This window comes from Balaenoptera musculus, chromosome 11, assembly GCF_009873245.2.
Source record: "Balaenoptera musculus isolate JJ_BM4_2016_0621 chromosome 11, mBalMus1.pri.v3, whole genome shotgun sequence".
Taxonomy (NCBI): domain Eukaryota; kingdom Metazoa; phylum Chordata; class Mammalia; order Artiodactyla; family Balaenopteridae; genus Balaenoptera; species Balaenoptera musculus.
Genome location: NC_045795.1, coordinates 51,463,641 through 51,477,473, shown reverse-complemented (window position 1 = coordinate 51,477,473; position 13,833 = coordinate 51,463,641). Strand labels below are relative to the sequence as shown.

General features: G+C 40.0%; 1 protein-coding gene across 2 annotated transcripts in view; it reads left to right on the top strand.

Annotated features, from left to right (window-relative positions):
* OSBPL10 (oxysterol binding protein like 10) overlaps positions 1 to 13,833 on the top strand; it is a 371,839-nt gene that overhangs the window by 211,947 nt on the left and 146,059 nt on the right. For both annotated transcript variants that reach the window (XM_036868355.1, XM_036868353.1), the window contains exon 4: positions 9,435 to 9,626. In XM_036868355.1, the coding sequence (XP_036724250.1) occupies positions 9,435 to 9,626 (192 nt within the window). The remainder of the gene's footprint in view (positions 1 to 9,434; positions 9,627 to 13,833) is intronic.

Genomic DNA, 13,833 nt, shown 5'->3' with positions numbered 1-13,833 from the left:
TACCCTCTCACTAGCAATGCAAGGGGTTCCAGTATCTTTGCATCCTTGCCATTATTTGGGGATGTTTTACTCTTTAATTTTGGCAAATCTGGTGGGTATACAATCTCCTGGTGATTGTAATTTGTATTTCCCTGATTACCTTGATTTATTATTAGCCATTCCTGAATCTCCTGTAAATTGCCTATTCTTATCCTTTGCCCGTATTTTTTGCTGTGTTTTCTGACTTCTTTCTCTAGGAGCTCCGTTTATATTCTAAATATTAATCTGTCTTCTCCACGTCTCTACACACTTGTGATTTTTGTCTACAGTGTCCTTGTTGAATAGAAACTCTTACTTACAATGTAGTCAAATCCATCAAATTGTTCAACTTGTGATTTACACTTTTAGTCTTGGTTAAGAAATGCTTTTCTGCATGTTACATAACTTTTCTCCTACCTTTTCTTTTGTTAGCTTGTAGTTTTACTTTTTACATTTAGATTTTTGCCTTTGTATATCCTGTAAGACAGAAAGCCAGCAATATTTTTGCTTTTCCCAATAGCATTTGTTCTCTCCACTGGTTTATGGTGCTGCCTCTGTAATATACCAAGTTCTCCTATATACTTAACATGTTCTCACACCCTCTTTTCTAGTTTTTAATCCAATTGCTAATTCCTGCATGAATACCATATAGTCATCGTGGCTTTGTTGTTTGTTAGTACTTGTATCTGGTGGGAGGGTGAGCCCCTCTCCTTTTGCTGAATTAACTTGGCTCTTCACAGACCTTTGTTCTCCTATTTATATATTGTAATAAATTTGCTGAGTTGCTCAAAAAATCCTACTGGAATTTTTATTAGAACAATTATATAATAATTCGGGAGAAATGACATCTTTATAATAACTTGTCCAATTCATTCACCTGGGTGTGTCTTCATCTTCTCAATTCCTCATTGATTTATTTTCACAGATTTAAAAAATCTTCTCCACAAAAGTCTTCTGTATTCCTTATTGGATTAATACCTGTACATCATAGTTTTATTGTTATTTTGAATATCTTATTTTCTACTGTATTTTTCTAGTTGGTTATTGCTGATACAGAGGAAGGCTGTTGACCTTTCTAAGTTCATCATATATGTGGCAACTTTGTTGGACTCACTAGTGTGCTTTCTTTTTATTTTTTTGTAAAATGGTCACACCTACAGTCAATGACATTTTTGTTACTTCTTATCCTTCTACCTCTTTTTCTTTTTTTGTTCCTATTTTGTTGGCTAGTGCCTCTAGTACTGTGTTAAACAGTGATGATATTGGAATCCTTATCTTGTTTCTAAAACTAAAAGCAGTGAAACTAAAATTTCTGTATTAAGTCTGGAGGTTGCCCTAGGGTTTTGGTGGTGGTTCTGGGTTTTTGGTGGTTGCTCTAACATAACTAAGTTAAATCAACTTCTTTCTAGTCCTTGTTTTCAGAGTTGTTTTTTTCCTATTGAAACAGCTATTCAGCATTAAAAAGTCTTTGTTTCATGTTATTTACAAACAATATATATAAAATAAAATGATTTTCTTTGAGGATCTGCAGTTCTAAGAGAATATAGTACACAGTTATCCTGCTTTCAAAGGAGTGTTGCATGTGTATTTTTACGATAGGTGAATGTGCAAGAGGAAAGGTGAAAATGGATAAACTGGTATCAGCTTTCATCCTTTCTATCAAATGTTTTTTTTTTTTTAAAGGAATTCCTTTATTATTATTTTTAAAAGATAATTTATTTATTTATTTTTGGCTGTGTTGGGTCTTCGTTTCTGTGCAAGGGCTTTCTCTAGTTGTGGCAAGCGGGGGCCACTCTTCATCGCGGTGCGCGGGCCTCTCACTATCGCGGCCTCTCTTGTTGCGGAGCACAGGCTCCAGACGCACAGGCTCAGTAGTTGCGGCTCACGGGCCTAGTTGCTCCGCGGCATGTGGGACCTTCCCAGACCAGGGCTCGAACCCGTGTCCCCTGCATTAGCAGGCAGATTCTCAACCACTGCGCCACCAGGGAAGCCCATCTATCAAATGTTTTAATGTCAACCTTGTGTCAGACACTGTTTCAATGACTTAAATCCTCATTTAATTGAGAAGGACCAGCTGGAGGGCCTGAGTCTCTCATCAGGCTTTTTTAGTTAAATCTTGACCGAGGCTCGTAATTTGGGTCCTCTTTTGGTATATTTCATTTTATCTTTTTGAGGCTGTACTTTTTAGATCTATAAAGTGGGAGGACTAGACTTGAGATTTCTTCTAGCTCTAAAATTCTGTAATTCCACAGCAGGAGGATTGGAGAGAATGGGGCTTGGAAATAGAAAGAGGGAACCTTCATGCTTTTAGAATAAAGCATCGAAAAGGAGTCTTGGTACGTGGAATCACAAGGTCCCAAGTAAAGGATGTGGATAGAAGGTGCAAGAGCTGAGAGGGTGGGTGTGTGGAAGGTTTTAAAATTGCACATGACCACTTCTAGGTGGATCTGCAAGATGGCGGAAGCTGGGGGAAGTGGGAAAAAATAGTAGTGTGTGATATGCCAAGTGCATGAGACCAATGCTTTCAGCCCAGTTGTTTTCTGTTTTTTGTTTTTGGCCTTGCCATGGGGCATGCAGGATCTTAGTCCCCGACCAGGGATCAAACCTGTGCCCCCTGCAGTGGAAGCACAGAGTCTTAACCACTGGACCACCAGGGAAGTCCCTTTCAGCCCTTTTGGGACCTTCAACTTGACCTGGACAGAGGCTGGGCCAGAGTATGCATTAGGGATTCTGGAGCAATTGGATTAGCTGTTAGAGAAGAGTCAGCAGAATTTATTTGGTGGCTGAAAATGTTGGGAGAACAGGCAAGCTGAAAATGTCAAGATTTCTATCCCTCTATTTGCAGGAAATGGAAATATATGCATTTTGCTTGCCCTGATTTTTCAGAGATCTAGCATTTGCATGTATAATCAAGATGATATGTTTAGAAGCAAGCTAGAGCCTTCCTCTCTGGGGAAAACCACGATTTTTCCTTTGCAGACCTGTTTGTGTGTATTTTAACAGAATCTTGGTATAAAGTTAGTGAAAAGTGTTTAAGGTGTATTCAAGATTCACAGATGACAATGGAAGAAATTTCCTAGGCTTGGTAACTTAGAGTTGAAACTCCTATTTCTGTAAGAGGACAGGAATTTGGAAAAGTAGAGACAGCTGAGTATAATTTTGAGAAGTTAATCATGGCAGTGAACTTGGAAAATGTCCCAGTTTAAAAAATTTTATTTCTACTTTAGGTCTGTTTTAAGCTGAGGTAACAGAATATTAAAAAGCAGAAACAAACAAATAAAAAGCAGGGCAAAAGAAAAGGTTCATATGAAGCTATTAAGCAAAATAGTAGGATAGATTCATTTTAAAAGCACTCCACATTAAAAAAAAAAAACTCCACATTTTATTGAGATGTTGACCGCCAGGAAAACAAAAATCTGAATAATTTTAAGGCCCTGAATGTAATATTTTAAAAACTGTTATGCTTTTCCCTTTTGGTTGACTTTGAGGTATGCTTCCTTTTGGAAGAAACGGAATAAACCACAATTTTTACGATTAGCTTTCACATATTTAGAAATGGCATATTAATTTGTTTTTTTAGAGGAGAGAGAAGGAATGTGATGAAATGATTTTAGTCAGTTGAATTTATTTTTCACAAAACATAACCAGGCCGGTTTGATTTTTCTGCCTCCCCTGGGCTATTTTATTCTGAAATATAGTGTCTTTTTTCCCATTGCTGTGAAAGAATTCAAGGAAGTGAGGAAAATATGCACCAAAATTAAATGGCATTTGAAGGCTGTTATAATTGACTCTCAGCAATTTTTCCCATCAGAAAAATTTTCTACAGAAGCAGTTGCCATGAATGTATATTTAAGATATTCCCCTCCCCTACTCCTTTTCAGCTTTTTAATTTCAGCTGCAGCAAGCTTAATTATAAATTTTTGATACAAGTTTTAAGACGTTTTTATGACCAGCTGATGATCTTTTCAGTTTGAGGGTTTGTTTATTCCAAAATCCTAATGGGAAATTGCTCATTACTTATTTATACTAATTCTTTGCTTTTGGTACCCATGTATCATTGAAGCAACAATCTACAGGCACTTCGTGTTCTACAACAGATAGGTTTTCAAAAACGTGCAATCATAGTAAATGTACTTTGTACTTTTTTCTCTGAAGCAAACTTTTTTAGTAATTAAGATGATTGCTCTTAATTTACCTTTTTTTTTTTTTTGTAAGTTAAGGAAGTTAAGGTAAGGCCATGTCTGCTTAAGGCACTTGGATGAAAACAACCTTTAAATCCATATACTTGACTCTGGGCCCACTTAACAATCATTCACCTACTCGGTACCCAAAAGCCTCATTTTTATTAATTTTTGAATGATAATGATGACATTTATTGTATGCTTCCTATATGGCATGTGCTTTACCTATCTCTTTTCATGTTACTCTCCAACAACCCATGAGGTAATGTTAGCATTTTAGAAATGAAAACACCACGTTACTTTACTAGGCCACACAGCTCATGAGTGGCAGAGCGCAGATTTGAACCCAGGCCGTCAGCTTGAGAAACCGTGGTCTTAACCACTCACCCACACTGTCCTGTGGGACTAGATCATCTCCTCTTGCTGCTCTTCTGGACGGTAGTCCCGTGATTCTGTTCTAAGCTTCCCAGACTAGACTGTCTCTCTCCGGCTTGTTGCTTGGTTTCCCTGCTGGAAATATTCTTTCTAGTGCTGCGTCTCCCTTTCCAGTCACACCTTTCCTTTATGACAGTTTGGGCCAGTAAATACAAAAAGGATGTCTGTGTGTCCCTGCCTTGAAACCTTGGGAAATGTAGAAATCCAAGGAAGAAAGAAGGGAAAAACCAAGAGGTTGGTAAATATAACACCTGATTACAGGTGGAATCCTGGACGGGGTCTGAGCATCTGTGCTGTGTCTTACCTGCTACCTGTTCTCTTCTTTGGCATCACCCCATTTGTCAGGCAGGAACCCCACTTACCTACTGCTACTTGCTGAGGGAGGGGGCACAGGGGGTGACTCTCCTAAGTAAAGAGTGGATCTCACTCCCGGGTAGGAGCCGTTACTCTTGCCTCAGAATTTTCTGCAGATGGCACACTTGGCATTTCTAGTTGCTCCCTTGAAGTCAATATTTGGAGCAAAACCTTGACATGTTGTTCCTCAAACTTTGATAATATTTTGTTTTAAATTAGTAGCAGAGAGGTTTGTGTATGACATCTAAGTGTAATTTTCTTTTTTTTTCAATATAGCTGTGCCACGCAGCTTGCAGGATCTTAGTTCCCCAACCAGGGATTGAACGCGCGCCCTTGGCAGTGAAAGAGTCCTAAGCACTGAACCGCCAGGGAATTCCCTAAGTGTAATTTTTTAAAAAATTAATTAATTAATTAATTATATATTTTTGGCTGCGTCAGGTCTTAGTTGTGGCACGCGGGCTCTTCATTGCTGTGTGCAGTTTTCTCTCTAGTTGAGGAGCATGGGCTCAGTAGTTGTGGAGCGTGGGCTTAGCGGGGGCCACTAGTGGCAGCATGAGGGATCTCAGTTCCCCGACCAGGGATCGAACCGGTGTCCCCTGCATTGCAAGACCGATTCCTAACCACTGGACCACCAGGGAAGTCCCCCTAAGTGTAATTTTCAAACACAACCTGGACATTTTCGACAGGCCACCTTTTGGAAAGAGCCGCTTGTTTGTAGTAGTTGCAGTTTGCTGCCTTTTCTGCCTTTTTCTCCGGGTGCCTGATGACCTATGGGATTTATCAAGAGAGAGACTTGCTTTGCTCATATTTGCCCTGAGAGGAGACATGAGTGTGAATTAAACCATGAGAAACATACAGTGAATGGGAAATTAAAGGTTTTTCGACTCAGATTTACTGCTTGTGAGTTCAAGTGACAACCATCAAGTAATGAGCGTGGGGTTAGATGTCCACAGCAGAATCCTTCGGCTCCTGGGTGACTTTCCTGATTTATTGTCGTTTACATGCTAGTCCTTCAGGCAAAGGCGCCCCTTACCAGAGAGGTCTTCCTTTCTGATTTCTGATGGGTTCTCATTCTGCTTAGAATTTAGAAGTGTGGTTCCCTCTACAGTCTTGCTGACCATGTAGGTTCTCCAGTAATTATTTAATTACATTTTGGGCTTCATCACGACTTTGACCCTGTAGAAAATAAGGAGCAGGTCAGTGACTGCTTACAATTTTGTGCTAAGTGGCTTCTTAACATTTTAAAAATCAGTAATGCCTTCATCGATCAAGTTTTAAGGGCTATAAGGAAAGAAACAAACTTTGGCCATGCAGCTCCTGCATGGCAGACACTGTGCTAAGTATTTTTTGTGCATGATCCACTTTAATCCTTATGATGGCACTTAAGGGTCAATATTATGATTCCTTTTTTAAAGATTAGGAAATTGATGCTTAATAAGAAAGCTTAACTCGAGGCCACATAGCTGGAACCTGGTAGAGCTGGGGGTGTGGGCGAAACCTGGCTGTCTGGCTTCAAAGCCCAGTGAAAAAGTCTGCCTTTTCTTGGGTTGGAATAAGGCTCCCAAACAATCAAAATGTATTTCAGAGTGGAACAAAGGGTGAATACGTTGTTCAATAAAGTTCTTGGTGAAAATGAAAACAAAACAAACAAACCAGAAAAACAAAATGTATTTCAGTAGATTAATGCTTAGGCAAATTTGCGTCGTTGAAGAATTAAAGGCATAGCTTCTTTCCTCCTCTTCACTCCAAGGGAAAAGATTGAAGCTGAAAGTAGACGATTGTTGTATTTCATTGTGATCAAGGTATACTTAATTCTTAGACCACAGATTTCTCCAGTTACCTGTATATAAGCTGACTTAAAAGCAATACACTGCCTCCTGACTTTATCTGTCTTCCTATTAATTCTGTCCAAGTTCACATCCAGAGAAATTTACAAGCTACCGTGGTACTACAGGCTAACACAAAATTCTGATTTCTACCCTGGCTCCCACCCTGCTCCCCAACCCCTTGGAGATTTGTAAAATTGTGGATCATTAACTTTTAACAATGTTTAGACTTGTGACTGTTATCCAAGGCTGGAGGCTTTGAACTTCCTGTCTGGGTTGCTTTGTATGCCACCCGTGTCTCTTTATCTCCCTCAATTCTACTCAGGCTTCAAATTCTTTGCCCTCAGAACAGTCTCCTGTGATGAAATCAGCTCGCCTTGATCTTTCTCTTCTTCACTTTGACATTTTCTGGCTGTAATGCCAAATTAGCGTCTTGTCACGCCCTTCCTTACTCTGTGTGTGTGTGTGTGTGTGTGTGTGTGTGCGCGCGTGTGCGTGTGTGTCGGTCTCGCTGTCTCTGTGTCTGCTCTTATATCCCCAGCAGTAGTATAAACATCTGTGGTGAAAGATGGCCTCATACATCTCATGTTTCACCTTGACATCACACATCAGATATTCTCCTTGGCACAGAGTAGGTATTTGGTAAATATTTGATAATTGAAATAGAGAAACTAGCATGAATCCAGCATAGCATCTAACTGCCTTTTTTTCTCAGGCTGAAATGAAGTGTAGAAACATGTAGAACACAGCTTTTTGTGTAGAATGTAGAAAATCTTGGATCGATAATCCATTCACATGGTTCAGAATGAAAGAATATGAAAACTATGCAGTGAACAATCTCCCTCCCTCTCTGTTTCTACTCTCTCCTTCCTAGCTTCTCCACGAATAAGTAGCCCACTTTGAGTTTCATGTGTATCCTTCTAGAGTATTTTTTGTTTTAAACAATGATTATAAACAAATGATAAAAACACGAATTTTCCACATTTTGACACAGAACTTTGCATACTGTAGAACAGTTAGGAACCTTGCTTTTTTCACTTAACTGTATAGTTTAGAGATTTCTTTTTCCAGACCAGTTCACGGAGACCTTTCTTATGATCCTATTACGTCCTGGTCGTGTTCCGTCATGGAGGTGTGCCGTGTCTTATCAACCTGTCCTAGACGGAGGGACATTTGCATTGTTTCCCATCCTTTGCCATTAAACATATGACTTTGGTGACTACTGGGCACAGATGCCGTTCCACCTGGGTGCAGGTGTATGGAGGAGACATTCCCAAACAGGGCATTGCTGGATCGCGGGGAAGCGAATCTGTAACTGGGACAGGTCCCGCCAGATTGCCCTCCTCGGGCTTTCTGCCACCTTATACTCCCACAAACCCATCTCTCTAAGGTCCTGTCAGTAGACTGGATACTCATATTTTAGGATTTTTGCCAATCCAGTGGGTGAAAGATGGTATATCTAAATGTGGTTTTATTGTATGAGTACAGTTGAACATGTTTTCATATAATTTAAGGGCCATTTATATTTCTTTTTTTTTGTGAATTGTCTGTTCATATCTTGCCCTATTTTAATAGTTCGTTGTTCTTTTTAATTCCTAGGCATTATATTCCTATTTACAAATTAGAATGATGAGCCTTTTGTCTGTGAAACTAGTTGAAAATATTTTTCCTAGTTTATCGGTTGGCTTTGTCAGCGGCGGGAGTGGGTTTTTAAAATCTGTTTCACGTGCAGAAGTTTTCAGTTTTTAGGGCGTCAAGTTTATTGAGCTTTTCTCTTATGGCTTTTGGATTTGGAGGTGTTAGGTCTTCCCTACCCCAAGGCTACATGTTTTCTTCTAGTGCTTTTTCTTTTTCTTCCCTTAAGTCTTTGATCCATTTGGGGGTCTGTGATCTGAGAGATAAATCCAACTTTGTTTTTCAGTTGGCTGCCCAGTTATCCCATCACCAGTTATTGAAAAATTCATCTCCACTAAGTTGTGATGCCGTCCTTATCATATACTCAGTTGTTATTTGGATGATATGTTACAATAGGATGAAATACCAGCACTGCACTGACAAATGGGGATTAATTGGTGGATTACTTGGTACATTCATTCACTTATGCAGCAAACATGTATTAAGTACTTAATGAATAACAGTCATGATGTGCCAGGTCTTGGGGATATAAAGATGAGTTTGAAAGAATCAAAGTTTAGCTGGGCAATGAATATAACCTCGATGTAGTGGAAGAAGAGCACAGAGGGGCTGAGACAGACAGGGGATGCTCCACGCAGCACAGAGCGTTCAGCTGGCTTTGCTGGCGGGAGGGGAGGGCATTTAGGAAGAGGAGCACAGCACCCCGAGAGCCCGTGGTGTTGGGGGCCTCAGAGTAGCTCTCCACGGCCATATTTTGGGGCAGGAGACATGACCGGAGGCAAGACCAGAAGCGTAGTTAATGGAGACAGTGTCTCTGGCCTGAGTGAGTGTGGGATTAGAGCATGTAGTGCCGGGCACCTCCCCAGCTCCTCGTCCCTCTAAAGACAAAGGGGAAAGCCTGAGAGGTCCAACATAAATGGAAGCCAACACTTGGTTGTGTTCTGCAGGTCGGTTGTTGAGTTTTGATGCCTGTTGCTTATTCTAGACGACGCCAAGCTCCCGAAGCCGAAGTCTCACGTTGCTCCCCCATGGAACACCCAATTCTGCATCTCCCTGTAGCCAGAGACACCTCGGTGCGGGGGCCCCCGGCGTGGTCACAATCACACATCACAAGTCGCCTGCTGCCGCCCGAAGAGCCAAGAGTCAGTATTCCGGCCAGCTTCATGAAGTCAGAGAGGTACGTCTTGTTCTTCTCCTAGGTTCAGTCTTCTGTGGGAGGTGAGGGCTGTGATGTTGCTCTGCCAGCTTCTCTTCCTTTGTACCGTCTTGATTGATGGAGAGAGAGGACCAGAAGCAAACCTCCCAGACACAGCCATGACAATCCCTCCTGGTTTAAAAAAAATAATTATTTCTGGGAATTCCCTGGCTGTCCAGTGGTTAGGCTGCGCGCTTCCACTGCAGGGGGCATGGGTTGATCCCTGGTCAGGGAAATAAGATCCCGCATGAAAAAAAAAAAAGGTTAAAAAAATTATTTCTGTTTCTTGAGTTAAGTGAGTTTTAGGAGACCTCTGCCAGAGCTCAGAAAGCAGAGGACACCAGTCCATAGTAACACGGAAGGAGATGGAAGGGCCATTCATTAAGGCCTCCATGCTCACAGCAGAGAAGAGAAAGAACAGAAAGAGGGTAATTAGGAAATAATTGAGGGCATTTTGAAACTCAGGAAGCGGTGGACCTAAAGCTGGTTTCCCCTTTTCTGCTTCACTTTATGAAATGCTTACCTGCTCTCACCATCACATATACACTCCAGGGAGGTGTGGGGCAGTGAAAAGAGCACTGTCCTTGGAAGCAGAAGACTCTGTTGCCTTAAAGCTTGGAACCCAAGTTTCTGCATCCATGAAATGGGGATAACACAGGCCCTACCAGCCTCTCAGGGGAGATTTGAGGATCACATATGATAGTGTACATGAAAGCCCTTCCACTGGGTATGCCTTAGGGGTTATGTTTTGTTTTTACTTTTGATTCACTGGGAAGTCATCAGTTTGGGGCTCCCAGGTCCTTAGTATTTGTATCGTCCTTTGCGACTGTTGCCAAGAACAGACTGTGTAATATTGCTTATATGTGAAATCTAGAAAAATGGTACAGATGATCTTATTTGCAAAGCAGAAATAGAGACACAGATGTAGAGAACAAATGTATGGATACCAAGGGGGGAAGGAGGGGTGGGGTGAATTGGGAGATTGGGATTGACATACATACACTACTATGTATAAAGTAGATAACTAATAAGGACCTACTGCATAGCACAGGGAACTCTACTCAATGCTCTGTGGTGACCTAAATGGGAAGGAAATCCAAAAGGAGGGGATATATGTATACGTATAGCTGATTCACTTTGCTATACAGCAGAAACTAACACAACATTGTAAAGCAACTATACTCCAATAAAAATTAATAAAAATTTTTAATTTAATTTAAATAAAAAAAATTGTATAAAATAAATGATCTTCATCTTAGTTTTCTAACTTGTGTTGAGTGCTGAGGCTTTTGCCCTGCAGCTGACTTGTGTAGGCACCAGCTTGTCCTCTTAAAGAAGTAGCAGAGTCCTTACTCCGTGTCAAGCAGGAGAATGGGGCTCCCAGAATAGGGTCTTGCTATGGCTTGAATCAGCATGCATCTTGTTTTATTTTTTAAATGTCGTGAGCCAAGTAGTGCTGTGTCAGCTGGCTATCTTGTTCTAATTCTGGCCCAGGACAGAAAATCTGAAATCTTCTGATTCAGATCTGTAGATGCATATGAAAGACATTTTTGGATAGATTTACACATGCATATACTCTTTATTGCCTAATAAAGAAAAGGTACAGAGTCAGATGTTCTCTTTGAGATAGTCACCCTGATGTGAAAAAAAAAAAAAACACAAAAACTGTTTGGCTATGAGCTTAATTTCGCTACCTTGGATGATATACGAGCAGTGATTGTGGTGCACATGGCTTTTCACTTGTCATGGTACCTTTTCAAAAAGCTATATTATGGAAAAACTTTGAATGTACACAAAGCAGAAGAGAATAATGGTCCCCATCACCCAACTTAAGTAATTCCAACCCTCTGTTGTTCTTTTTTCATCTATTTTCCCCCCTTTCTTTGGGGTGAGTTGAGTATTTTAAGGAAATCTTAAATATTTTATCATTGCCAGTAAATGTTTCAATATTTATCCAACAGATAAGGACTTTAAAAAAAAAACAACAGGAAAACCGCAATACCATCATGTCGCTGTTATGTAAACCTCATTGCATATATATTTTGCAAGTACTTTAGAGACTTTAACCTTAAAAAAAAAAAAGAAAAGAGTAAGTTCATGGTATTTTGAGAATTCTTTTAATTCTAACAAATCTCTGATAGACTTAACTATTCTAAGTGTTGATAGGAGGCCTGGTACATATGAAAACAAAAGGAAGAGGTGGGTGCTTGTGTTTAGTGAGCAGTGGCCCAAATAAAAGTTGGGGGACCTGGCTTAACTTTTAGTAGCATTTGATTTCATATAATGCCAAGATCTGTTCTACATCCATTTTTAAGAATTCAAGTTTTTAAAAGGATAAGAGTATGTTCTTTGGGTATGTCTGTATAAAAACGTTTAATTGTATGACGTATATAATGCAGAAGAAATCTACAGAAGATCAGAATAACCCATGACCCTGCCTCCCTTCACATAACCACTGTTAACCTTTCAATGAATTTACTTCTTTTTTTTTAAACTTTATTTTGTGAGACTCCAAAGAGAGAAATACTCATTTTCTTTTTTTACTTTTCTTTTATTATTTTTTAAAAATTGAAGTATAATTGATTTACAATGTTGCATTAGTTTCAGGTGAATTAACTTCTTTTTTTAATATATGAGTTACATATGTAGATATGTAAAAATTCTATAGTATAATCTAAACTTTGTAAATGACTTATATTTTTTCTTATATTATTATCATATTATTTCTTATCATATTATTATCATATTATTTTCTCTCCATTTTCCATCAATGGTGGGAAATATTGAAATTTCCCAGGGAGTTTTCATTATATGACAAATAACTAGGTGACATGCCTCCATAGCTGTTTTGGTTTGGTTGTTGTACTCCTGGGCAACAACCAGGTATCTTCTTCAGGTGATTGCTTTTGTTGTGATGACCTTGCTTGCTGAAAATTAATTGTAAGTGAGCTTGTCGAGATGTATACAAACACTGGCAGTTGAGGGTTGCAGGGTGGCGGACATCTTGAAGAGAAGGCGGAAGTTTTGATTCTCAAATTTCATGCCCAGCTTCCCTCCTGACTGGAGAAGGGTGACGGTTCTGTGACATCAGTCCTTTATGATATGGACCAGTCCGCCTTGGGAACTGAGAAAATTTCATCCTGACCAGAAAGTTCTGCAGTTTTAAAAATATTAATCTCAAAGTATAAAGGCACCTCAGCTTTTGAATGCCACTGTATTTATTTATAAAATAACTAGAAGAAAATGGAATAGAGTTTTTAATCCAGCCATACAGGGAAGATAAACTTATGGCCACTGAAGCAAGGGAGAAAATCATCATCCACAAGACAGATGTGCCCGAATATCTGAAGAACAAAAGAAAAATAGCCCAGCCACAGGCAACAGAATCAATATTAAATGGAATGCCACAGCATGGGTGAAGATAGTGAGACAGTTTAAAAGATGAAATGGTTATTATCCAAAATATAAAGAATTGAGATCCCAAAGGTCAATACCCAAAGTCATCTCTGGAAGTGGCAAGGAGAGATGAATATAGAAAATTCAAGACGTGATATCATCGTGAAGAACAGGTGTATCCTCCTTAGCAATTCAAGAAATGGAAATCAAGACTACTTCGTCTATCAGATTACCAGAAATAATTGCAGGTTACAGTGGTAAGAAATATTGGCAGTGCTGCATATTTTCTTTTTGCTACAGTCTGGTGATATATAATAAGAACTAAACACAAAACAAAGCTCTTCATTGCCATTGACCCATAAATTCCCTGTTGGGAACTATATTCTGAGGAAATCCATGGAATTGGGGGTAGAGGAGGAAAGTTAATTTGGGTTAAGGTATTCATACTAGTAAAGTGAAAGATTCAACACAGAGCATTCTGGGAATGACTGAATAAACAATAATACACTTAACGTGCTGAATTACTATATAGCAATTCAAGATAAAAGTCTTGGGCTTCCCTGGTGGCGCAGTGGTTGAGAATCTGCCTGCTAGTGCAGGGGACACGGGTTCGAGCTCTGGTCTGGGAGGATCCCACATGCCGCGGAGCAGCTGGGCCCGTGAGCCACAACTACTGAGCCTGCGCGTCTGGAGCCTGTGCTCCGCAACAAGAGAGGCCACGATAGTGAGAGGCCCGTGCACCGCGGTGAAGAGTGGCCCCCACTTGCCGCAACTAGAGAAAGCCCTAGCACAG